Source organism: Erpetoichthys calabaricus, chromosome 9 (assembly GCF_900747795.2).
Source record: "Erpetoichthys calabaricus chromosome 9, fErpCal1.3, whole genome shotgun sequence".
Classification (NCBI taxonomy): Eukaryota; Metazoa; Chordata; class Cladistia; order Polypteriformes; family Polypteridae; genus Erpetoichthys; species Erpetoichthys calabaricus.
This window is the reverse complement of record NC_041402.2, coordinates 92,287,112-92,313,302: the sequence shown is the minus strand read 5'-3', so window position 1 is coordinate 92,313,302 and position 26,191 is coordinate 92,287,112. Positions and strand designations below refer to the sequence as shown.

Below are 26,191 nucleotides of genomic sequence, written 5' to 3'. Positions count from 1 at the left end.
ATGCAGGCTTAGAACAATGGTTTGATTATTTAAGAAATGTATTATTCATAATGTATATTTTTTGTAATTATATTATGCAATATAAAAAACATTTTGTTTCCTTTAGCATCACATAGTTCTTCTAGGTATGACCATGTATTTTCTGGAGTGGTAGAAGATGGTGCATTTATTCACAGCTCAGAGGTCCTTACAGAATATGCACGTGTTCTTAAACCGGGAGGAAAGTTAACACTAGCAGAGCCAGTATCCATAACAGGTAAGCAGAAAAGTGGGGGAATTACTTTTTATTTTGGGGTCTTCTTTAATAATGTATTCTCCTTTGATTTCTGATTGTGTTTTGGCTTATTCAACTTAAACAATTTTTTGATCACAACAAATGCAGGTAGGAAAACAATGAATGTTGTAATAATAATAAATGGAGGGAATCTACGGCTTAAAAAGTCTTAGTATCTGTAGTGATGAGAACATATTTTGATGGTGAATACATACAATACTTACAATAAGAGGCAAATAACTTGCCTAAGAAATAAAGTATTTTTTTCAAGCAGCTGCTTTTATTGTTTGGTGAAAACTGCATCCAGATAACTACGTATGTAAATTATAAAAAATTGAAAGAAAAGGGTATAAATTGTCATTTTTGTGTTATATAAATTGTCATATAATTGTGTTTGTTCTTAGGTGAAATCAGTAAACTGAAAACTGCTGACAAGATCTCATCACTTCTAAAACTGTCTGGATTCATGAATATAGAAGAGGTACTTTTTTATTTATTCAAAAGATTTATAAAATACCAAAAGTTAAAGCTGTCATTTAAAGTTACACATTTATTTGTGTTGCCTAATAGAAATAAAATTAATTTAGAGCTATACTATGACTACACCACTTTTAATTTAGTTGAAATCATTATGTTCAAATACTTTTGCTCACTTGAAAAATTGGGTGGTTTGATAAAAATGCGCTATGTTCTATGTTGTTTAACATATCTAGATTTAAATACCAGGGAATAAACGCTGAAACTCTTCTCATATATTCATCTTTTGATCTCATACACAAACATCTTCAGTGCTCAGCAAAAACAAACAAATTGGCCTTGCTGTTCCAGTTCTTTTCGGGGGGGACTGTATAATGATGTACAAAATGAAATGTCACATCGCCTTAATAAAACCAAGAAGGTTAAAGTCTCCTGGCATGCATAAACTCAAAATAATACATGAGCCCAGCTCTTATTCTCTTATTAAAACCATATATAATGGTATATACCTTATTGTTTTGGTCAGTTGTGCCTAACAAGTAAGTAAGTAACAGAACATGCCAGAGTGTCAGAAAATTAAACCTATGATAAACCATGGACAAGTTCTGTCACTTTTGTACAGATTTGTATACAGCATGTTTGGTAATTAGGGTTTTTAATTTTAATATCTTTCTCCATTACAGTATTCTTTACTATTAAACAGTATAACTAATGAAGATGTAAGAGGTCTTTTAAATGCATTTTTTATTAAATTTGCATCACTTGTCAGAATTCTGAAATGGAAATTGTAGTGCAAATAACGAGCAGGATAATTAAATATCACATTAAATGCTTCGAGGGAAGGCGGAATGGGCAGGTGCTCCCCAGATGCTTAATCAAACCCACTAATTATGGTATCAAATTTAGCTGTGCATTGCAGTAGGGCAGAGTGGTGGGTGGTTCGAATTATGTAACTGCAGAAGTGACTTTGCTCTGTTGGACCCTTGAGAAAGGCTCTTAACCTGCAATTGTTTCGTCCTGGGTATGGCGTTAATCTGAACCCAGCCCTGCAAGCAGGTCCTCCAACTTACAGGGAAAACTTGGGGGTTGGTGGCAGGACTGGCACTCTAGCCACCGTAAAAAAAAAAAACTTGCACTGTTCCAGTGTGGTGCTGAGGTGTCACCACCTGCACTCGGTCCCAATCATGGTGGTTCATTGTGTGGTTGGAGAGGCAAAAGTGCTAATCAGTGCATGCTCTATCCTGAACATAGTCCCAATTGTAATTGATTGTAAGCCTTGATTCCTTAGTATCTTTAGGATGTAAATTTATTTGTATACATAAAACTCTGTGCACTAAAAGAATGTGTTATTTTATATATGTGTTTAGTTGTCATGGGAAAAATACTTTTTTTTCTGTCTGCTTTAAAGGTAAAAAATGAGCCATTAAGCTCACAAGAAGCTATATTCATTAAAGATTCTACTGCTTACCAAGGAGATGACTTGATTTGTGTTCACATAAGAGCAGAGAAGCCAAACTTTGAAGTAGGATCCTCTGTGCAGCTCAAGCTATTTTCTGGCAAGAAGGCTACACAAAAAGGTAAGAGTAATTCTGCAGTATTGCCTAGATACTGTAGTTTTATTTTGTGTAATTTGCTGATGTATATATTTTATGCTTTTTTAATGTCCAAACAATACATGAGTTCCTCAAACCTAATTTTCTAAATTGCTGATATTTTCAGAAAAACCAGCCCTAGATCCAAACACTGCAAAACTGTGGACTCTTTCAGCAAATGACATAGATGATGATGATGTGGTAAGTATTTGATACTATGTTCTGTATACAGTGAATTGCATTAATTGCAGTTTACTGAAAAAACTTCATAAAATTGTAACCAGAAGTACACTGTAAAAAATAATGTGTTAAAAGTACTTAAAAAAATAAAAATAAGGCAACAAATTACAAGCAATATTTCTGAGTAGATTTAATGTACTGCACTAATGAGTAAACTTAATTTATTAATTTACTCAAATTTACCTAAAATAAATGAGTTTGATTAAATATAAGTAGTGGCAAAAATGGTTTTATTTTACTCCGATTTTCATTTGAATTGCTCATTTTTTTTGAGTACTGTAATAATGCAATGCTGGACAGTAATGACTGTATAACAAATACATGCTAAAATATCTTTATTTGAACATACACAACAACAGAGTTCTATTTTTAAAGGAAAATTAAATCAAATGTCCGAGGATAATTTTTACTGAATTACTGACATTCAAATGTCAATGCAGATTTTCTTTTCTTTTTTTAAACTTACACAAAAAGTATATGTCAATCAAATAATGTCCCAGGAATGAGTGCTAAATGGGAAGGAAATGTAGAGAGTAAAGGAGTGAAATCCTGAGGCAGATGGCGCTCTTCAGACACTTCCTGCATTTACGCCAGCATATCTGCTTAAATGAATGGCCGCCTTTTCCACTACTTTTCAGTATGCAATAGCGAAAATCCTGAAATAAAATAGGACGCAGGAAATCAAACATCACTAAATAAATCACGGTGTTAAAAATTAACCAGAAAATACATTACCTATGTAGAACACTAATTAAATAAGAGGTCAAATAATACCGTGACGGTTAGGCAAACGTCTTTTTATGTTGTTTACAGGTCGTAGTTTAGGACAAACGCCATAGCGTTCTCAAACTTATCTCAAAGTGTCATTTTCTTTTTCTGTGTAAAATAAAAGTGTTAAACGATTAAAAAAATATATATATATGAACATACGTAACTATCCGAGGAATGTGCTTGCTTTTTAAAGCAAACCAACAAGGTAGTTTGTTAGAAAGACGCTACCTTGCTCGCCATGTTTCTCACATGAAGGAAAAGGTTTCGTGAAAACAACAAATGCTTACGTCTCTAACTATACAAAATGAAATACTAGTTATTCATTACGAAATTAATATGCTTTATACTTACACATTTGTAGTAAAATAGCTCTTATTATGGATAAGCGTTATAGCTGAATGCGTTGTTGTAAAGACCAAGAAATCGATGTGAGGGGAAGTGCTGTGTCATTACATTTCGATGTGAGAGGATGTGCTGTGTCATTACATTTCGATGTGAGAGGATGTGCCGTGTCATTAAATTTAACTTAACATAAATGTGTTCAATTCACAGTATAGTTTTTTTACTTAGAATAAGTTATAAAAAATGTTTACATTTTAAGAAAAATAATAAGTTAACATTATTCTTAATTTTTGTATTGAATTAGAATTAAATAATCAATAAAAAGGGTAAAACCCATTTTTATTAATTAATGATTATTTTGCGTATAGTTAGCTGTTTTTTATTATTATTTTTCACACATGCAAGATTTATTTTTTACAGTGTAAATACTCTCCAGTCTGCATTTTAGATTCATCAAATGAACCAAATAAATAATGCCAGGGACCAATTCTGTTTATTAAAGTTTTTAGGTGTTGTGTTCTTGTTAAAATTGGACTCTCTAGATATTGGTCAGCATTAATGTATTTTAGGCAAGGTGGGAATTTTAATATAAAAATATTAGTACTTTATTGTGCCAAACTTTAACAAAACTGAATTCAAGTTCTATGCAAGTGAAAGGCAAAAAGAAAACAAAAAGATAACTCAGTGGGGTAAGAGATCCTCTAAATTATTTCAAATTTGAAAAAAATAAAATAATCTTCAAAATTGTTTTTAAAAACACAAAGAATTTACTACTACAATTTTTGAACAAGCATGCAGGGCCCATGATTGACTCTCTTATGCTACTGATTGCTCTATTATGCATAAAATGTTAGATGGGTGTTTTATAATTGTGCCTGAGTTATAGAAGGTGGAGGTTGGGATTCTTCTAGTTAAGTAAAATAGGTCTACATGTTAGTAGTGTGGTACAGTAATCCTTCCTCCATCGCGGGGATTGCGTTCCAGACCCCCCCCGCGAAAGGTGAAAATCCGCGTAGTAGAAACCATATGTTTATATGGTTATTTTTATATTGTCATGCTTGGGTCACAGATTTGCACAGAAACACAGGAGGTTGTAGAGAGACAGGAACGTTATTCAAACACTGCAAACAAACATTTGTCTCTTTTTCAAAAGTTTAAACTGTGCTCCATGACAAGACAGAGATGACAGTTCCGTCTCACAATTAACAGAATGCAAACATATCTTCCTCTTCAAAGGAGTGCGTGTCAGAGAGAAAGAGAAAAAAGCAAACAGTCAAAAATCAATAGGGCTGTTTGGCTTTTAAGTATGCAAAGCACCGCCGGACAAAGTAGCTGCAAGGAAGGGAGCAAGCATTTTTCAGCATTTTTTAGAGGAGCGTCCGTATCCTCTAGGCCAGTGTGCGAACAGCCCCTCTACCCACACCCCCTCCCGTCAGGAGCAGAGAATGTCAGAGCGAGAGAGAGAGAGCGAGGAAAGGAAACAATCAAAAATCAATACGTGCTGTTTGATCTTTTAATTATGCGAAGCACCATGCAGGAAGCATATCGCTTGCAAAGCAGCCACATGTAAACCCAGCAAAGAAGGGAGCAGTGTGAAGGTAATCTTTCAGCATTTTTTGAGGAGTGGCCGTGTCCTCTAGGAGTGCGAACAGCCCCCGTGCTCACAATATATTTGAGGAGTTTTATTTAATACATAATACGGGCTGTGGTTGGGTAGCTCCTCAGCCATCTGCCAATAGCGTCCCTTGTATGAAATCAACTGGGCAAACCAACTGAGGAAGCGTGTACCAGAAATAAAAAGACCCATTGTCCACGAACCAGCAAAAAATCCGCGATATATATTTAAATATGCTTACATATAAAATCCGCGATGGAGTGAAGCTGCGAAAGTCGAAGCGCGATATAGCGAGGGATTACTGTATAGGCTATTACAATCAATTTCTCTGTATGCACTTTAAGCCTATCTGTGAGTACACTAAATGTCCCTGTTAAAGGGTTTGGAGTGATTGACACATTAAGGCTATCCAAAAAAAATTTTTTTTTTTTTTTTTATCCAAAATGATGTTAACTTAATGCATTCCCAAAACATATGCCCTAGTAATGCTTGAGCTAGATATTCATTTTGACAGTATTGCTTTTCCATGCTAACATAAGATGGACAATAGACCATCTGTTAACATTGTTTGTTTTTTTCCATAGAACTTCCTAAATTGTATTGAAAAAGATCTTTATATTGTTTCTTGTATCTTTATGTACTGTATCTGCCTCATTCATTGGTCAAAATCGACCTCTCCCCCACATTCATTGGGTAATAGTCTTATCTTCAGTTCATAAGCTTAGTATTGTGTGTTATGCACACTGAATATTATGGAAGTATCTCTTTGACAATATTTTAGCAAAAAATGTATCTCTCTTGTTTGTTGTGAGCAAATGCCTGAATAACTGACATGTGACTTATGCTATGTGAATAGTGTTAGATTTCTCCATAAGGGCACTTTTCATGTCCGTTGCCAATGTATAGTGTTGGTCACCGTTGGCTTATATTATATCAAACCTTTTTATCTTTGTTCCTCATAAAACATTAGATAGAGATAGAAATACTAGCATTAGATAGATGAAAAAAAATTTTCTTGGCCATCACTACAAAACATAAGGAGTTACTAACACAAATATCATTTTTAGGTGGAGTATTGTATTAAATAAACACAGTAAATTTTTTCAAACGTTAGCCTTAATGCTAGTTTTCTATTTTTATTGCTGGGTGTTATGATTGGTAAGATAGCCAATAAATTTACACTTAAAGGTCTGGGTATAAAAGATAAAGAGAAATAATAAGTTGATCTCTTTTCACCCTCTTTCCATCCACTGAAATTTTAATGTGAAAAAACAGGGTTTTAATGCAGTTTGCATTCTACACACTTTTATAACCTAATTGTTGCCCTGCTTTCATCACCAAAGAAGCAGTCTTGTAAATTTGTTTAGCTTAAATACAGTGGAACCTCGGTTCACGACCATAATTCGTTCCAAAACTCTGGTCGTAAACCGATTTGGTCATGAACTGAAGCAATTTCCCCCATAGGATTGTATGTAAATACAATTAATCCGTTCCAGACCATACGAATTGTATGTAAATATATATATTTTTTTTAAGTTTTTAAGCACAAATATAGTTAATTCAACCATAGAATGCACAGCATAATAGTAAACTAAATGTAAAAACATTGAATAACACTGAGAAAGCCTTGAACAACAGAGAAAACTAACACTGCAATAGTTCGCGCTATAGCGCTACCAACCGCTGGCTAAAAACACTTTTTTTTTTAATGAGTTTTAAGCACAGGGAAAAAAATGAACATTTGAAAAAATCCGTAATTTAATAAACCACCAAGAAAAGTAACATTGCAACAATGCACACTACGAACTGATCGCTGTAAACAGAAGTGTAAAACAAAATCAAGCCCAGTGCATTCTTTAACTGCCTTCTCTACCTTATGAGTCCAGCCCTCTCTCTTGCTCGCGCTGCCTGTGTGTGTGCCTCTGTCTCTTGCTCGTGCTGCCTGTGTGTGTGTGTGTGTGTGTGTCTGTCTCTCTCTTGCGCTGCCTGTGTGTGTGCGTGTGGCTCTCTCTCGTGCTACCTGTGTGTGTGTGTGTGTGTGTCTGTCTCTCTCTGGCGCTCTCTCGCGCTGCCTGTGTGTGTGTGCGTCTGTCTCTCTCTCGCGCTGCCTATGTGTGCGTGTCGGTCACGCTCTCTCACTCTCTCTCTTGCTCGCTGCACAGGTAGAGACTGAACATGTACAAACCGAAAGGGAAACTGGCTTGTTCGTATACCGAGCGTGTGGTCGTGAACCGAGGCAAAAGTTTGGCAAACTTTTTGGTTGTAAACCGATTTGTACGTGAACCGAGGTTCCACTGTACATCCTTTTATTATATTGTACATAAATTATGTGATTTGCATCTCTTTAGAGTGATGGTAGAACAAAATAATGGAAATGCCAAGCAGTTACATTTGCAAGTAAAGGCTTGGACTGCCCTGGCCAAATTACATATTTTGTTGACATTTGAAGAAAAAAAACAAGTACAAGTTTGACAGCCAATAAACTAAAATTTTAACGATTTAATGAAAATGTTAATAAACAATTCATTTGGTAAACTAAAAAATAGGAAGTAAATGTGGCATTTGTAAAACTTTGGCCAATTTACTAGATAGATAGATAGATAGATAGATGTTAGGGCCTTTTTGTAACTACTAAATGGCCCATTTGTAACCTACAGGGAACATTTGTAACTCTAGTAGGGACATTTTGTAACTTTAAGGCACATTTGTACCACAGCACAGGGAACATTTGTAACTTGTAGGGCCTTTTTGTAACACAAGTCAGGCTTTTAAGTAACATACCAAAAAAAGGGTAATTTTGTAACACAACTGGCACTTTTGTCACACAAAAAGGTGATTGTTTTTAAAATATTTTTCTGTTTATATTTGTTTTGACCATTAATCTTAACCTTAGTAGGTTCCTGGTTTTAGCACATTGTTTGTTGAAAGGCTATAGCACCATAATACTTCATGCTGGATACACTACCGTTTTAATAAACAGATAGATGTGAATTTTTTAAACTATACAGACATATTTAAATTTTATACTGAATCATTAATGTCACTCCTGCATCCTCTCCTTCTTTCCTTTTCTCTTCACTGCCAAGATAAGATGAGGTGGACTGTTAGGCCGAGCTCTAATCCTGATGGATTGTTGTTCAGGTCTTGATGTCTGATACATGAGCTGAGATCTGAGGCTTTCAAATTTTAAAAGTCAGTGTGTTTTGCTGGTAAATTCTATGTTGTATTTGTGCATTTTTGTGATCGAAGGGCACACCTACAAACATCCTGAAGTCTCACAAAGACAGGGCTGATTTGACAGAATTGGTGTATTTCTGCTTTTTAAAAATGTTGTTGCTTAAGTAATTTCAATTTGTTCTAAAGGTAAATTTTGCTTCCCCTCTGAGGCTTGCGGGAAGATGCAATTTCAGGAAAGAGAAATTTATCAGGAGGATTAGGTCACTACAAAAACATTAATAATGATTAACAATATTGTAGTTTTATGTGAAAAGTAGGAAATCAAAGGCCTAGTAACTTAATGTGAATTTTATAAAAAGTAAAAATTAATATAAGGAATCCTAGCAATAATGATTGATTGCTAACAAGGTATGAAGGTTTTCTTATTAACGAACAGTAAAGTGTCAGTGGCCTAACACAATTCTGATTTGTGTCTCGAGTTGTTTCTGCTCCTCTCTAAGGCCCCACCACACGACCAGTGTGACTGCTTTATGTATGTAGCACTCCACTGGGACTAAGACTAAATAGTTTTAAATGCAAAAAAAAGTGAATAAGAGAGAAAAAATAATACAAAAACACAATTCAGGAAAAAATATTTTTATTGAACAGAATATTACAACTATAAATGTCAGTGTAGTTTTTTTATTAAACAAAACAGTATTTCATTCAAAATGCAATAATGAATCAGTGAAATAAACATTTTCAAAATAACAGTAACAAACTCTGACCAAATGTTAAATCCATACATTCAGTTGACAGCTTGTGATTGTGAAGTACTCCACGTTTGTTTGTCTGCCTTCATATTTTATTCTTGTCAGACTGAGTGATCTGAAACTTCTCTGCCATCTCCCCTCCTTCAGGGCAGCTGCCTAAAGCTTTCTTCACCATCTCTTGTACTATTGGGCCCGATGCCATGATGTGGTGGCACTTCTCCATTATCGCTCTGCCCTTTATGGTGTTGTTTCTGGGGGTGCTGCTTTTCTGATGTAGAAGGGGGGGTCTCTAACTGTCCTCCACACTCTTTCTTTGAGGGATTCGCTCTCGTACAGAAGATGATTCTCTTGACATGGAGAGCTAGATGTTTGCTCACAGGAGATCTCTTTCCTCAGCTGATCACAGATTTTTCTCTCCAGTCTGTGTTACTGTTTGGTTTTGACCCAAGAAGTTCTCCTCCATAGTTTACTTTCTAGAAGCCAAAACAAAAAACAATTTCAAATTATTGTTTAAAATATTGATTGCTGTTAATACAATAACACAGGCCTAATGCCACAAAATTAATTTATATATGGTTTTATAATATATTAGAGGCAATTGTTACATTCTTTAAATATTATATCTTTATTTGTGTGCACTCAAAGGCGATTCCCTAATTTGTGTTTTATTCTTTGCTATTGACACCACACCCATACTGAGTTGATTCTACTAACCTGTGCAAATTGGGGTTCCCAAAACTCTGAAGCTGTGTCTCCCACAAGAATACAGAATCTGAAAACATCAATTAGATATATTGTTAATTTTCTGTTCTTTCCATTTCCTGACAAATTAAAGAATATGTGAAATTTAAATTATTTTATTTGTTCATCCACTCATTTACAGAACCTGCTTATCCAAGTTTACAATCACAGTCATTTTGACTTGTACAATGTAACATCTAAACATTTTTCTTAATGCATTGTAAAAAATGTGATTTGGTTTAAAGATCGATTTCTCTCTTTCATTAAAAAGTGTACAGAATGAGCCCATCTTGGCCCTGCTCTTCTACAAGGCCAGCATGCTCTCTAATCAGAGGATCATCTTTACATTGTCTGACCTCTGAATTTCATGATTTTACAGTCGTATGTTGTTAGTTCGGAATGAACCTGTCATCTTTAAAGTTTGTATTCTAATACGTTAACTCATTAACATACTTGTTATGTTGTTTGTACTCACTACATTTTCAGTAGTTGTTTTGTATTGAAAGGCTTCAGGTCTAACTAAGATTTTGTATTCTTGTGGGTTACTTCATTGATTGTTTATCTGAATTTGACAGACCCCATTGCTGTATACAGTAACTCTCACAAAGCAATCATGTCATCCATCCATTTAACCATCCACTTTCTAAATCAGGACAAGGTTGCAGGTAGCAGGAGCCTATCCCAGCAAGCAAGGACTAGAGGCAGGAACAGCATCTATTCAGTTCACACACACACACACATGCACACACACACACACACACACACACCAGGGCCAGTCTAGTATTGGCAAATACACCTAACCTGCATGTCTTTGGATTGTGGGGGAGAAGCACCTGGGGAAACACAGGGAGAACATGCAGCCTCCACGCAGGGAAGACCTGTGATGAGAATTCTGGTCTCTGCACTGCCACTGTGGCACCGACCTGAACAATCATGCCATCCAGAAGGATTAAAGAAACTGCACAAAATATGTTAGCGTGGAAAAGCATGAATTACAATTAAGTAGAATCCTCAAATTAAATGCATATTTTGTTTAACTATAGAAAGAAAAAGAAAAAAAAACTTTTGATTCTTTCTACGCTCAAGATTTATATCAGAAGCTTTTTCATATTTAACTGAATTATTTAAATATTTTCATATGCCTTTTCTGTAAGGCTTTATTACCTGCAATTCCACAGAACCACTAAGCTATTTAATTAGAGAATTCATTTTTTCTATAATGAATATCATCAGATGGCAGAGTGACTCAGTGGTGCTGCTCCTGCCTCATAACAAGGACACCAAGGTTTATGTCCCAAGTGCCCTGCACAGAGTTTGCATGTTCTCTCCATGTTCATGTGGATTTACTCCCACAGTCTAAACACATGCAGGTTAGGTGGGTGGGTAACACTAAACTGGCCCTGGTGTGTGTGTGTGTGTGTGTGAGGAAGAGAGAGTGTGCCTGTGTGTTCATTCACCCTGTGAAGGACTGGCATAGGCTTCAGCTGTCCCCTGTCCTATATAAGTCGGTTAGGAAGGTGGCTGGATGGAAAAATTGATTAGTATTGGATTTTGTTATAGCTTTACTGTATGCTTCAAATGCATATATTTCTGCATTTTTAAACAGTGCACTGTTATTAATGAGACCATAGGAAGCAGGTTAAGTAAAAGAATGAAAGGACAATTAATTGATTAATTAGTTCACATCACAATGTATCTTAATTATATAATACATTACTTGCACAAGTTAAATATGTACCAAAAAAAACACTTAAGCAATGTACAGAAAGCACAAAACGTGAATAATCTTACCTTATATATGATGTCAAAGATCAGTGAAGCTTCCAAGTTTTCGCAGGTCTTCATCCAGTGTGCTTGAAAACTCGCAGCAGCGGTCATTTCATTCACTTCCGGATAGCAAGATTAACATGCCCATCTCTATTTAATAAGATGCTAACGGAAAAAATCACGTTTGTTATTATATATACATATATATGTATATATTATTTATAGGTGAAAAAGCTCCATTTCTCAATGTCCAAGCAAGGCTCTTCATACCTGAAATCCATTTCTCTGCATATCAAAACTATCAGTTTATATTTCATATAGTGACTTATTTTTATTATTAAAATAAAATAAAAAAAAATATTCGTGCACGACCATATTGTAAAAACAAATTGCTTCTGTAAAACAAAGCAGTAAAAATAAGAGACATTTAAAATCAACAGGCAAAAATATCCACTCATTACACATATCACGTAATATTCTAAAACGGATTAAATATTAAAATCATGTACAGTATAGTACAACGGTAACGGAAAAAATTGAACCATCTAGCTGGTGCTACACCGGGCGCTGAGCGCTTTATAAACACGTCCCAACATGTATTATCTCTTGCGAGTTTTTGATTAAGTGCCGCTAGAAAAAAAAATAGAACCATCTAGGGGGCGCTCCACCGGGAAATGAGCGCTCATAAAGCCGTCTCAACATGCATTATCTCTTGCGAGTTTTTGCTGAAGTGCCGCTACTTGAATGAATTGTTTTCTGCTCACCACGGACCATCAAAACGATCAGGACGTTCAGAGACATTTATGTACTAATACATAAACGACACCCAGCTGTTAAAAACTGATCAGTTATTCCAAAATATGCTTAATTAAGAATAGAAGACACAAATGCTCCCGAAAGTATTTTTTTGCTTTCTGAGCAGATAAAAGAAGATAATTACGATTTAAAAAGGAAAGATGGTACATCAAAACACCCTTTTTCAAATACTAAAGGTTATTAAGCGTCACCATTAATTCAATCGCGATTTATTATAGATTTAAATGTGGACCATTAGTAACTGGAGCAGTTAAAATTAAAAAATATTAATAACTTAAAAAATATAAAACCAAATTACACAATACTTTGCACATGTTTTGATACAAGCATTTAACACATTTTTTGAAAAAATCAGCGCGATCGGTCATGTGGATCAAGAGTAAAATCAAATCTAAATTCAAACACCTTTTCCACTTCAAGCTGGGTGACAGGTCGACCTGATGGCTTATGCTGTTCAGGGCATTTTTTGGAGGATCATGATCGGCAATTTGGGAGGTTGTTACAGACTTAGATAATGATGTGTCATTAATAAAACGTGTGTCTTCCGCGAGATAACTGAAACTTTTTTACTTTTATCTTTTTTTCTGACAGAATCAACAGGTAGGGCTACTTTGTACCAGGAGCGAGAAAAACATGCAGTTTAAAAAAAAACAAACAAACTGTTCAACAAAAAAATATGGGAAGATTGAAAAGCAGAGATGAATTAATACAAATGGCACAAAATCCATCATAAAACATCATTTTTGTTTTTTTAGGAGCCCAAAAGAGAGATCGGTTCAAATGTTCCTGACGAAGCATCTAAAGATAGATAGATAGATAGATAGATATTTTATTAATCCCAAGGGGAAATTCACATACTCCAGCAGCAGCATACTGATAAAGAACAATATTAAATTAAAGAGTGATAACGATTCAAGTATACAGACAGACAATAACTTTGTATAATTTTAACATTTACCTCCCCGGTGGAACTGAAGAGTCGCATAGTGTGGGGGATGAACGATCTCCTCCGTCTGTCAGTGGAGCAGGACATTGACAGCAGCCTGTCACTGAAGCTGCTCCTCTGTCTGAAGATGATACTGTTGTAGTGGATGCAGTGGATTCTCCATTATTGACAGGAGCCTGCTCAGTGCCTGTCGCTCTGCTAAGTAGGTCAGTACTTAGTAACGCCCCCCCCTTTGGCAAACATCACAGCTTGCCTTCTACCAGCTATGAATCCTTGAGTTCTTGTTTCTGAAATCTTTCCCCATTCCTCCTTGCAGATTGGTCCCAGTTGTGACATTTTGTATTCATGAGCTGTCTTGTCTGCACCTCACATTTAAGGTCTACTCACAGATTTTCAATGACATTCACATCTGCAGACTGTGAGGGCCATTCCAAAACCCCCTTACCTTGTAATTTTTGAGGTGCTTCCCAGTAGATTTCGAAGTGTGTTGTGGATTGTTGCCTTTTTGTAGAAGCTGTCCTTTTTGCTGTCTCAGTTTCCTGGCTATCTGTACTTGTAAAATGTGTATTGTGCCACTAGCTGCAACGCATCCCAAAGCATAATTTATCCACCCTTGTACTTAATAGTTGGCATGGTGTTCTTCAAATGTTAGTTTTCTGTGGCCATTGAGTTTGCTTTTAACTCTTATCTGTTCAAAGCACTTATTTCCAAAGTGCTTCTGTCATGTTGTTTTGCGTAATTAATACATTTTTTTTGTGATGGTTTCCTTCTGATGGCTATTCCATGAAGGCCATGTCTATGTCAGTAATGCAACATAGAGCAATGTACCACCACTTGTTTCTCAACTCAACATGCCTACACATCCCTTGCTGTCCTATGGGGGTTTTCCATGCCTTCCTGCACATCATATGAGCTGTTCTATTTGTCAGTTTTTTGGTATTCCAGATCTTGTCTTGACCTTCACAGTTCTCTTTAACTGTCATTCCTTAATGACATTTTGGACTGGAGATTGCTAATTGGAGGCACTCTGTCTTTTAAGCAGCCTTCCCCTGCTTTCTCTCTTTTAAGCAGCCTTCCCCTGCTTTGTAGGCATCAGTTAATTTAATTTTATGATCCTCAGTCAGTTGCTTAGAAGAGCCCACGGTTGCTGAACAATATTTGAAGAGTCAAAGAATTTATTAGGCTCTGGAATTGTCATCAGCTAGCAGTTCATTTTGGTGTTTCTTGACCAGACTTACACCTAATGAGTTCTGAGACCTTACAAGTGAAAAGATACCCTTTGATTTGTTTCGAACCTCTTTTTTTTTTTTTTTTGTAAGACTTAATAAAATCATTTGTTTTTTTTTTATTGATTTTAAAGTTAAGTTGAAAGGATACCCAAATTGTTTCAAATGTACATTTGTTCTTTTTTTTTCAGTTCTTCATTTTCTTTTGGCTGCTCCTGTTAGGGGTCGTCACAGTGTATCATCTTTTTCCATATCTTCCTGTCCTTTGCATCTCGCTCGGTTACACCCAGCACCTGCATGTCTTCTCTCATTACGTCCATAAACCTCCTCTTAGGCCTTTCTCTTTTTTTTCTTACCTGGCAGCTCCATCCTTAGCATCCTTTTCCCAATATATCCAGCATCTCTCCTCTGCACATGTCCAAACCAATGCAATCTTGCCTTTCTCACTTCGTCTCCAAACCGTCCAACCTGAGCTGACCCTCTAATGTACTCATTTCTAATCCTGTCCATCCTAGTCACACCCAATACCAATTTTAACACTTTTAACTCTGCCACCTCCAGCTGTGTCTGTTGTGTTTTTTGATCAGTGCCACTGTCTCCAACCTATATAACATGGCTGGTCTCACTACCATCCTGTAGACCTTCCTTTCATTCTTGCCAATACCTGTATGTCACAAATCATTCCTGACACTCGTCACCACCCACTCCACCCTGCTTGCACTCTGTTCCTTACCACTCTTCCACACTCCCCGCTACTCTTTACTTTTGATCCCAGATATTAAAACTCCTCCACTTTTGCCAACTCTACTCCCTGCATCCTCACCACTCCTTTGACCTCCCTCTCATTTACACACATGTATTCTGTCTTGTTCCTACTGACCTTCACTCCTTTCCTCTCTAAGGCAGATCTCCACCTCTCCAGGGTCTCCTCAACCTGCTCCCTACTCTTGGTAAAGATCACAATGTCATCCACAAACATCATAGTCCACAGGGACTCCTGCCTAATCTCTTCTGTCAACCTGTCCATCACCATTGCAAATAAGAAAGGGTTCAGAGCTAATCCCTGATGTAATCCCACCTCCACCTTAAATGCATCTGTCACTCTTACAGCAGACCTCACCACTATCACACTTCCATCATACATGTCCTGTACGTCTTACATACATCTCTGCCACTCCTGACTTCCTCATTCAGTGCATCTTCTCTCTAGGCACCCTGTCATATGCTTTTTCCAGGTCCGCAAAGACACAATGCAGTTCCTTCTGTTCTTCTCAATACTTCTCCATTAACACCCTCAGAGCAAACATCACATCTGTGGTGCTCTTTCCTGGCATGAAACCATACTGCTGGTTAGTAATCATCACCTCCCTTTTTAACCTAGCTTCCACTACTCTTTCCCTCATAACCTATAACCTCATAGTGTGGCTCATCAATTTTATCTCTCTGTAGTTACTACAGATCTGTATATCTTCGTTGTTCTTTAAAATCAGTACACTTCTTCTCCACTCCTCAGGCATCCTCTCACTTTCTAAGATTGCATTAAACAATCTGGTTAAAAATTCCACTGCTATCTCACCTAAACACCTCCATACTTCCACAGGTATGTGTGAAGATGCGGGTTCGGCTCCATGCTCCCATCTCTCTTTCGGGGAACCTCTTGAAACCGACACCGTCGGTAATGTAACCAGATGAGCTGGACAATGAGGACGCCAAATGAAGCAAGGGGAAGGTGCAAAGTGCTTTTATTTCAAATAAAACCAAAACAAAACCGTGTCCAACTAAAGAGTTCCATCTATATATATATAAAATCCCTATGTGCGTCCAGGTGTCTGTGTGTGGGTGTCTTCTGGTGAAGTGCGCATGCACGGGGCACGGTGCAATGCGCGATATTACTGTCAGAGAAAGTTAGAGGCGTTTTACGGAAATACAAACCAGTATTACTGCGAGAGGAAATTAAAGGTACACAATACAGTGATGCATATTACAGCCACATACAAGCCAGTATTACTGTCAGAGGAGATTAAAGGCTTATTACCGACGCACACGCCTGTATTACCACCAGACGTACAAGACGGTATCCTTCAATAAGGGCGCGCACAAAAAGGCGAGCCTCAAAAGGGCGACCTCATTTGGGTGCGGCGAATAAAGACGCGTGTAAATAAAGATCTGCACCTTTTGTTGCTCTTCACCTATTCCAGAGCTATTTGAACTAAATTATCTACGAACGCCTTTATTCGCCGCGCTCAATTGAGGTCGCCCTTTTGAAGCTCGCCTTTTTTGTGCGCGCCCTTATTGAATAGAGCTGTACAAGACAGTATTACTGTCACAGAAAATTAAAGACACACAATACACGGCGGCAGCCCACGAAGAACGGTCAGCTCAGCAAGTAAACATCAACAAAAGAAAGGCTGAAAGAAAGAAAAATACGACCAACAAAAAGAATGAGGTCAAAGTCCCTTGCCATTTAATATAGACTGTTCTTACTAATGTTTATGCACTACTGTTCTAGCGCCCATTATTGTAACAGGCTAAATGACTAGTAAATAAATAATCCATAAAAAAGGCAAAAAAATTCCAAACGTTTAAAACGAGACTAAAATCCTGCAGCAGACATTGGGGTCACACTAGTCAAGCATAGCTCCTTCCCATTCTCTCCAGCTCACCCAAGGCCTTTTCAGCTGGAGAGACTTCTGCCGCCACGATCTTCACACTACCGACCCCTGTCTTGGCTGCTTCCGCCGGCATCTGCCAGACCACTCGGGGTTGGTTGACCTCCCGTCTTCCTTCTCGCACACGCAGTCGTCCTTCACATTCCTAGGGCAGACTCTTCCACAATCTAACCCACTCTTCCATCTCAGTGGGCGCAATCCATCCCTCTAGCGCCAATCCTTTGCTTCCGCGCTGACCTATCTCATCTGCTAGCTGGCTTGTCTGCTCACTTTCACTGCCCCAATGCTGCATGCGTTCTCTCTCTAAGCCTTTCTTTTACCTCATTGTTTTCCCCTCATCCTCTGTGCCAGCCTGTACATATATGGCTCCGTGTGCACAGCGCTTCAGTCATGCACCGCAGAAAGCCAATTAAGCAATTGAGAACGATTGGACCCTCACGTGTATGTGTGACTTGCCCCAATTACCTCATTAACTCCATCATCACACCCCACGAAGACTGACACAGTGAAATGGATTATTTAACCCTTTAACCGCCAACTCCCTAAATATTCCCCACGCCAGGCGAAATCTGAACAATTTTCGTTTTTTTACTTTTTTACATTTTTTTTTACATTTTTTATATTTATTCAAGCAGTATTGACCACTAAATGTTGTGCAAGTTCTAGAAATGGGCAAACACATAATAAAACACAAAATGTACCTTTTCTCAGGCTTCTGGATTTATTGTCTACAACAAAACGGAACAGTCAAAAGTAATTCAAAAGTCAAAATTAGTTCAGTCAATCATAGTTTCATTCCCAGTATTTGAATTTGCTGTGCCACAGGCCAAAGCAGGGAACTGCACAAAGTCCTGGATTGCTGGGACACTTTGAGCAGAAGGTCTTGACGTCTCTACGCTGACCCTTCTTTGAACATACGCGACAGCGTGCCTGTGGCTTGGTCCAAGTTGGTGTTGGTTCCAGTTTGTCTGGAAAGTGACGTTCTGTGAGCCTCACCACTGCCTCTACTCTATCTGTATGTTGTTCCTCACCAGAGAAAATGAAGGCTGCAATGACGTCATGTTCAAACTGCAGAAATGTTTTTGTGCCTCCATTTTTCTGGTACAAAATGTGAGCATTTAACATTGCCATTTGGAGCAGATGAACTGATAACTTTTTGTACCACTTCATAGTTTTTCTTGCAGCCAAATAGGGTTCCAATATTTGGTCCTGCTTGTCAACAGCACCCATGTTGCTGTTATACTCAATGATGCATTGAGGCTTGTAACGGACATCAGTAGGTGATGGGCGTCCTCTTCTGCGGGGAGCCTCCTGCACAGACTCATTGTGCTGAGTTGTTAGCATGTGCACATCTTTTTTGTCTCGAAATTTCAGGCACAGCAATGGGCCACTGCGGTATGCAATGTGCTGACCCGGTGCTGGCGCTGAATTGCGAACTTCTGGAGGGACCCTGTTACAACGAATTGTGCCACATGCTGTAGTTTTACGGTGATGAAGGTAATGGAACAGCCTACAACTGGAGTACCAGTTATCCATCCAAATGGTGTACCCATTGTCCAATAGTGTTAGGGCAAGGTACACAACAATTTTTTCTGACAGTCCAAAGTCCTTACATTCATCTGGCAACACTGCTGAAATACTAGTCATAGGATCCTCTTTGCCAGTGTATATACGAAATCTATAAATGTAACCTGAATTCTCAGCTAAGCAAAACATCTTGATACCAAACCGTGCCCTTTTCAATGGTAGATACTGTCGAAACTGTAAGCGGCCCTTCCACAACAATAAACTTTCATCAACTGCAACTGACGGTCCTGGCATGTAGGGCAACTGAAATGCTTCAAATAAATGATCAATCAAAGGACGTAGCTTGAACAAGCGGTCGCGGTTTGGATCTTTCTTATCTGGCTCATTTCTGTTGTCATTCAAATGAAAGAATTTCAGCAGCAAAGAGAATCGGTTACGTGTCATGACAGCTGCAAAAATAGGTGTTGCATACATAGGATCTGTAGACCAGTACATCTCAATATCTGGTTTTCTGATTATTCCCATCAACATCAAAATCCCAATGAATTTTTTCATTTCGTTTTCATCAGTGTCAAACCAAGCACGAACACGGGAATGTGGAGGTAAATTGGGATTTTTCTCAATGAACTGTGCTGCATACAGATTTGTCTGATGAACAAAATGTCTGATCAAATCAGGTGACACAAACAGCTCATAAAACTGCTCAGCAGTGTAATTGTTTACATCAACAATGAAGCCAGACGTTGCCTCAAACGGATGCAGAAAAGGTAGTTCACCACGGGCAGCAGCCCAGCTGAGATGCTGGGGATACACCCACTCAGCGCCGTCATCCGATGCGTCTTCATTTACAGTATCATGCAGCGCACGTTGCTGCTCATCATTGTCGCTAAAATCTTCTTCAGAACTGCTACAATCATGATCAGAACTGTCCAAAATCGCCTGCAAAGCCTCACTTGAAGTCAGTTTACGTTTCGCCATATTCACAGATGTCACATGCGAATCACGTCACATGACCGGCCAAAACAACCACAGACTTGTCGAAATGCAATGTAGTAATAATACCCACGCCAAACCGGAAGTTATACTACTTGCCAGGCATTCATATAACCACAGGCAAATGTGCCGGATAATTCCGGCAGTATGGCGTTAGCAATAAAACAACGGTGCCGGATATATCCGGCAGAGGGCGGTTAAGGGGTTAAAATCTGGCCATTCTTTTGAAGCCACAGACCCTCTATAGCACAGTATGTCATCCTGACCAACGGCCTTTCCATTCTTCATCCTCTTCATAGCTGTCCTTACTTCCTCCTTGCTAATTCGTTGCACTTCCTGATTCACTATCTACACGTCATCCAACTTTCTCTCTCTCTCAAAGTACTCTATACATCTGCTCAACAAACTTTCCTTGTTTGTGAGTACGTGTCCAGCTTTATCACCCTAAACTGCTGCACATCTTTCGCAGCTGGTTCTCTCTGTCTTGCCAAACGGTACAGGTCCTTTTCTCCTACCTTAGTGTCCAGCCTCTCATACAGCTCATCGTACGCTTTTTCTTTATCCGTCACCACCTCTCTCTTCACCTTATACTTTATCTTCTTGTACTTCTGTCTACTTTCTGTGTCTTTCTGACTATCCCACTTCTTCTTTGTTGGCTTCTTCCTCTGTATACTCTCCTGTATTTCCCCATTCCAACACCAGGCTTCTTTTTCCTCCTTCCTCTGTCCAGATGTCAGACCAAGCACCCTTCTTGCTGTTACCCTTACTACTTCTGCTATAGTTGCCCAGCTGTCTAGTAACTCTTCACTGCCAACCAGTGCCTGTCTTAGCCCCTCACAAAACTCAACCTTGCAGTCTTCCTTTTTCAACTTCCACCATTTGATCCTTGGCTCTGCCCTCACTCTCCTCCTCTTCTTGATCTCTAACGTCATCCTACAGACCACCATGCTATGCTGCTTAACTACGCTTTCCCCTGCCACCACTTTGCAGTCTACAATCTCCTTCAGACTGACCCTCCTGCATAGGATATAATCTACCTGTATGCATCTTCCTCCACTCTTGTACATCACCCTATGTTCCTCCCTCTTGTGGAAATATGTATTCACCACAGCCACGCCCATCCTTTTCTCAAAATCCACCAACATCTGACCTTCTGCATTCCTCTCCATGACACCATACCTACCCATCACCTCCTCATCTCCTCTGTTCCCTTCACCAACATTTCCATTGAAATCTGCTCCAATCACTACTCTCTTTCCCTTTGGTACACTCTCCACCACTTCATCCAGAAATCTTCTTTCTCATCCATTGCACACACAACCTGGGGGGGCATATGCACTAACAACATTTATCATCACACCTTCAATTTCAGGCTTCATAATCCTCACCCCGTCTGACACTCTTTTCACCTCTGAAACACTCTTTACTGTTCCTTCAGGATAACCCCTACTCCAATTCTCCTCTCATCCACACCATGATAGAACAATATTTGAACCCACCTCTGATCTACCTGGCCTTACTTTCCTTCCTTTTACTCTCTCCCTGCACTGTGATGTTGGTTGGCCTTCACGTTTGCCTGATCTCACTCTATGCAATTTTTTTCTTGTGGGGCTATCTCAAGTCGAAGGTATACACACACTGACCTTGAAACCTTGGAAGCCATGAAATCACCACTATTCCCCTTGAAATAGCCGTAACGCAAGAGTCATGTGAGCATTCAGAAATAGTCTTTAAGAGTGTATTGCTAATAATGGCCACACCTTGAATACATCATTTTTAAAACACAGTGAAAAAAGTCTATCTTATATACCTTTTCTTGTGTTGTAATGAAGTTTATTTTATCTTGTGACGTTTTTGTAGAATAAACGTTTGAAATGTGGCACTTCATTTTGGCTCACCCTGCATCTGCTACAGTATCATTGAATTATAGAAAAATACTGATTCACATATTTTTACTTGAACAGAAATCAAAACTTAAGTATCCTTATTTTACTATGAAAACAATAAGAAGTGAAATTAGTATTATACAAATGGTTGCATTTTATTTTAATTGTTGACTTTCAAGAGACTTCATAATTTAAGTACAGTAACACCTCAATTAACAAATCCTCAGAGGTCTTTTTTATTTGGCATAAGATGTGCTGCAGCACTTGTGCAGGTTCAAGTACCAATATGATAGAGTAATGTGAGTAGTCATTATGCATCCTCCCAACGTGGAATAGTCAGTCTATTGTTAATATACATAGCCTTGAACACAAAGTTGTTATACATGGGTGCTTAGGAATTTCACACATACAGTAGTTATCGTAATATTTTTATAAAGTAATAAATGTAATTTTCCCATTATGTCTTGAAAATATAAAACAATATTTTTAGAAACTAATATATAGATTATGAAGAGGTTAGAAGTTGGAGAATTATTGGGGTTAGCACCTGCCCATGAAATTTGCCCATGCGAAGTGTAGAATCCATTTTCCTGGGTGTGTGGCCATCAGTGTATGTCCTTAAGGATCACATTGATTCATGAAATTTGGTAAAGTGAGTGCAGATAGTGTTGCTACTCGCCCTATGAAGATCAGGGTGGTGGAAATGGCATTGCAGGATGGCTGAAGAATGAGACTATAACTTGGCCAATCTCAACCTCCCCAAAGGTGGCTGTAGTACATGTATTCTTCCTATGGTACATCGCCCCCTACACCCTCCCCCTCTGTGTGTGTGTATGTGTTTGTGTGTGAGTGTATATACAAACCAAATTCCAAAAAAGTTGGGATGCTGTGTAAAATGTAAATAAAAACGGAATGCAATGATTTACAAATCTCATCAACTCCTATTTTATTCACAATAGAACACAGAAAGCACATCAGATGTTGAAAGTGAAACATTTTACTATTTCATGAAAAAAATTAGCTCATTTTAAATTTAATGGCAGCAACACGTCTCAAAATAGTTAGGGTGGAGGCAACAAAAGGCTGTAAAAGAAAGTGATACTAAAACGAAAGAGCTGGAGGAACATTTTGTAACTGCAGTATTTAGGTTAATTGGTAACATGATTGAGCATAAAAAGAGTATCTTAAGGAGGCAAAGTCTCTCAGAAGTAAAGATAGGCAGAGGTTCACCAATCTGCAAAAAAAATGTCTGTAAATTGTGGAACAATTTCAGAATAATGTTCCTCTATGTAAAATTGAGAATACTTTGAATATCTAATCATCTACAGTACATAATATCAGCAAAAATTCAAGAATCTGGAGAAATCTCTGTGCGCACAGGAAAAGACTGAACATGAAAATATTGGATGCCTGTGATATTGGGTCCCTCAGGTGGCACTGCATTAAAAGCAGGCATGATTCTTTCATGGAATTCACTGCATGGCCTCAGGAACCCTTCCAGAAATCATTGTCTGTAAACACAATTTGCCATGCCATCCACAAATGCAGGTTAAAGCTCTATCATGCGAAGAAGCCATATGTGAACATCATCCAGAAACGCCCCCATCTTCTCTGGGCCAAAGCTCATTTAAAATTGACTGAGGGAAAGTGGTAAACTGTAATGTGGTCAGACGGATTGAAATTTGACATTCTTTCTGGAAAACATGGATGCTGCCCCCTCCAGACTAAAGAGAAGAGGGACAATCCAGCTTGTTATTAGTGCTCATTTCAAAAGCCTGCATCTCTGATGGTATGAGGGTGCATTAGTGCCTATGGAGTGGGCAGCTTGCACATCTAGAAAGGCACCATAAATGCTGAAAGGTTGTAGAGCAACATATGCTCCCATCCAGACAACGTCTTTTTCAGGGAAGGCATGGCATATTTCATCAAGACAATGCTAAACTACGTACTGCATCTATTAGAACAGCTTGGCTTCGTAGTACAAGAGTTTGGGTATTGAACTGGCCTGCCTGCAATCCAAACCTTTCACCAATTGAAAACATGAAATGGAAAATACGACAAAGACGACCCAAGACTGTTGAGCAGCTAGAATCCTATACCAGAAAAGAATAGGACAACATTCCTCTCCCAAAAGTCCAGCAACTGGTCTCCTCAGTTCCCAGACGTTTACAGAGTGTTGTTAAAAGAAGAGGGGATGCTACACAGTGGTAAACATGACCCTTCCATAACTTTTTTGAGATGTGTTGCTCCCATCAAATTCACGTTTACAGAGTGTTGTTAAAAGAAGAGGGGATGCCACACAGTGGTAAACATGACCCTTCCATAACTTTTTTGAGATGTGTTGCTCCCATCAAATTCAAAATGACCTTATTTTTTTCTTAAAATAGTACATTTTCTCAGTTTAAACTTTAGTTACGTTTTGGATATTCTACTGTGAATAAAATATGGGTTTATGAGATTTGCAAATCATTGCATCCGGTTTTTATTTATATTTTACGAAGTGTCCCAACTTTTTTGGAATTGGGGTTTTGTTTGTGTATATGTATGTACATATATATGTGTGTGTGTGTGTGTGTGTGTGTATATATATATGTGTGTATATATATATATATATATATATATATATATATATATGTATATCATAATTATATAAAAAAAAATCCTGGGACAAGACTTTTTCAGAAAGAGAAATTTAAGTCCTGCAAGACGAGACTTTGTGCCAAGAGATTTAACCATGCCCACTGTCCACTCACCTCTCGTTCATGTGAATGCTATTGTCAGACACAGTTTCTGTGCCCTTAGCTCTTATAAATTTTTACGTTTTGCTCATTTTAATACAAGATACAATCTATTTGTTTCCTTCGATGTAGTCCTTTTCTGGACAATAATTTTATATGTTCTAGATGAAATGTCAACGACTAAGCGAAGAAGAAAGGGCAGTGCATTGAAAAGAGGCCCAAAAGCATTGGAGAGAAAAGAATTAAAAAAAAAAAAAACAATAATAATCTAAGTTCAAATTTGGAAAATAAGGAAAGTTATAATCAGCCCAGACCAAGTGTAACTGAAAACCCAACCGGTCCATGCGGGGGTAGAAATAAAAGTCAAAGAGTAGAAGATAAAGTAGAACATTGTAAAGAGGTGCAAAAAATACGAAAGTACTAAAATTCGAAAGTCTGAAAAAACTGATAGTAAAACTCACATTAGCCCTAACAAATGGAAATTATTACTCTGTGAAATAATGGAACAGCGAAAAGAGATCAAATATATGGACATAGGTGATATGACAGAAGTATGTAGATATTGTTTGGCTTTAAAGTTTAAGTCAGAGACTTGTAGAGCGTCTAATTCGTGTTGCCATCAGGGAAAAGTAGTGCTTCTTCCCAATGAAGAGGCGTATCTGTGAGAAATAAAAGAGTTGTTATTTGGTGAAAGTGAAATCCACAAACGCTGCAGGCAAAATATCCGAGTCTACAATAATCTGTTCGTGTTCGCATCATTCAGTGCTCAAAACGTAGATTTACACAATTCAGGACCATACGCTATGAGAATCTGTGGTTCCGCAACAATTAAAGCTACTACAAGTTTAATTTCAAAGAAACCACAAGTTGGTCAGGTTTATATTTATGATCATGTAGAAGCGATGAAACCTTGGATCAAAAGAGTTAAATGATCAGACGTATTAGAAATTCTACAGCCAATAATGGATACAAATCCATATGTCCAAAAGTATCGCACTTTACACAAAATTTATCTGCAAAACGTGGACAAAGAAATTTTTTTGGATTTCTATATGATTCCGAAAGATCACGCTGACATATATAATAAACCAACATGTGATGAATTGTCAGCAATAATAGTTTAGAAAGACTGAGATATCAAAGACAGAGTTGATATTTGTGTTTATCCAAAAGCACAGCACGATTCGTCGCAAGCAGCAGATCCAGGAAATGACTAGTGTGTACGGGGGTTGGCGAGCGAAGAGAGCAGGGGGCAGAGCCCCCTAGTTTGTATATATAATACATTGCAAAGTTGACTGACTTGCACACTCATCAACAAAAGCATTGGTTCAAATTTAGTTAAAAAGATGAAATTAGGCAGGATGGAACATTTATGACAATAGGTATCCACTAAAAAAGAACATCTCAATATATCAATACTTAGGGGTAACCAGTGAATGGCAGGAATAATGTACCAGCTCACTTCAAGCCCTGGGTACAACACAAGCTAGGAGCGACTGCATGCCTTGGAATTGTAAAGGAGTACCACATGGATATAACATACAAGAGGCATTGCACTGATTTTTAGAGGGCTGCTTCTGCTATAGTCCCAACTCCAATACTCTCAGAACAAATGTTAAGTGTAGAACCACGCTCCAACCAC

At 38.0% G+C, this 26,191-nt stretch overlaps 1 protein-coding gene across 3 annotated transcripts in view; it reads left to right on the top strand.

Annotated features, from left to right (window-relative positions):
• Positions 1 to 26,191, top strand: part of ciapin1 (cytokine induced apoptosis inhibitor 1) — a 91,561-nt gene that overhangs the window by 41,389 nt on the left and 23,981 nt on the right. For all 3 annotated transcript variants that reach the window (XM_051931838.1, XM_028809897.2, XM_051931837.1), the window contains exons 3-6: positions 107 to 256; positions 679 to 755; positions 2,160 to 2,328; positions 2,471 to 2,544. In XM_051931838.1, the coding sequence (XP_051787798.1) occupies positions 107 to 256; positions 679 to 755; positions 2,160 to 2,328; positions 2,471 to 2,544 (470 nt within the window). The remainder of the gene's footprint in view (positions 1 to 106; positions 257 to 678; positions 756 to 2,159; positions 2,329 to 2,470; positions 2,545 to 26,191) is intronic.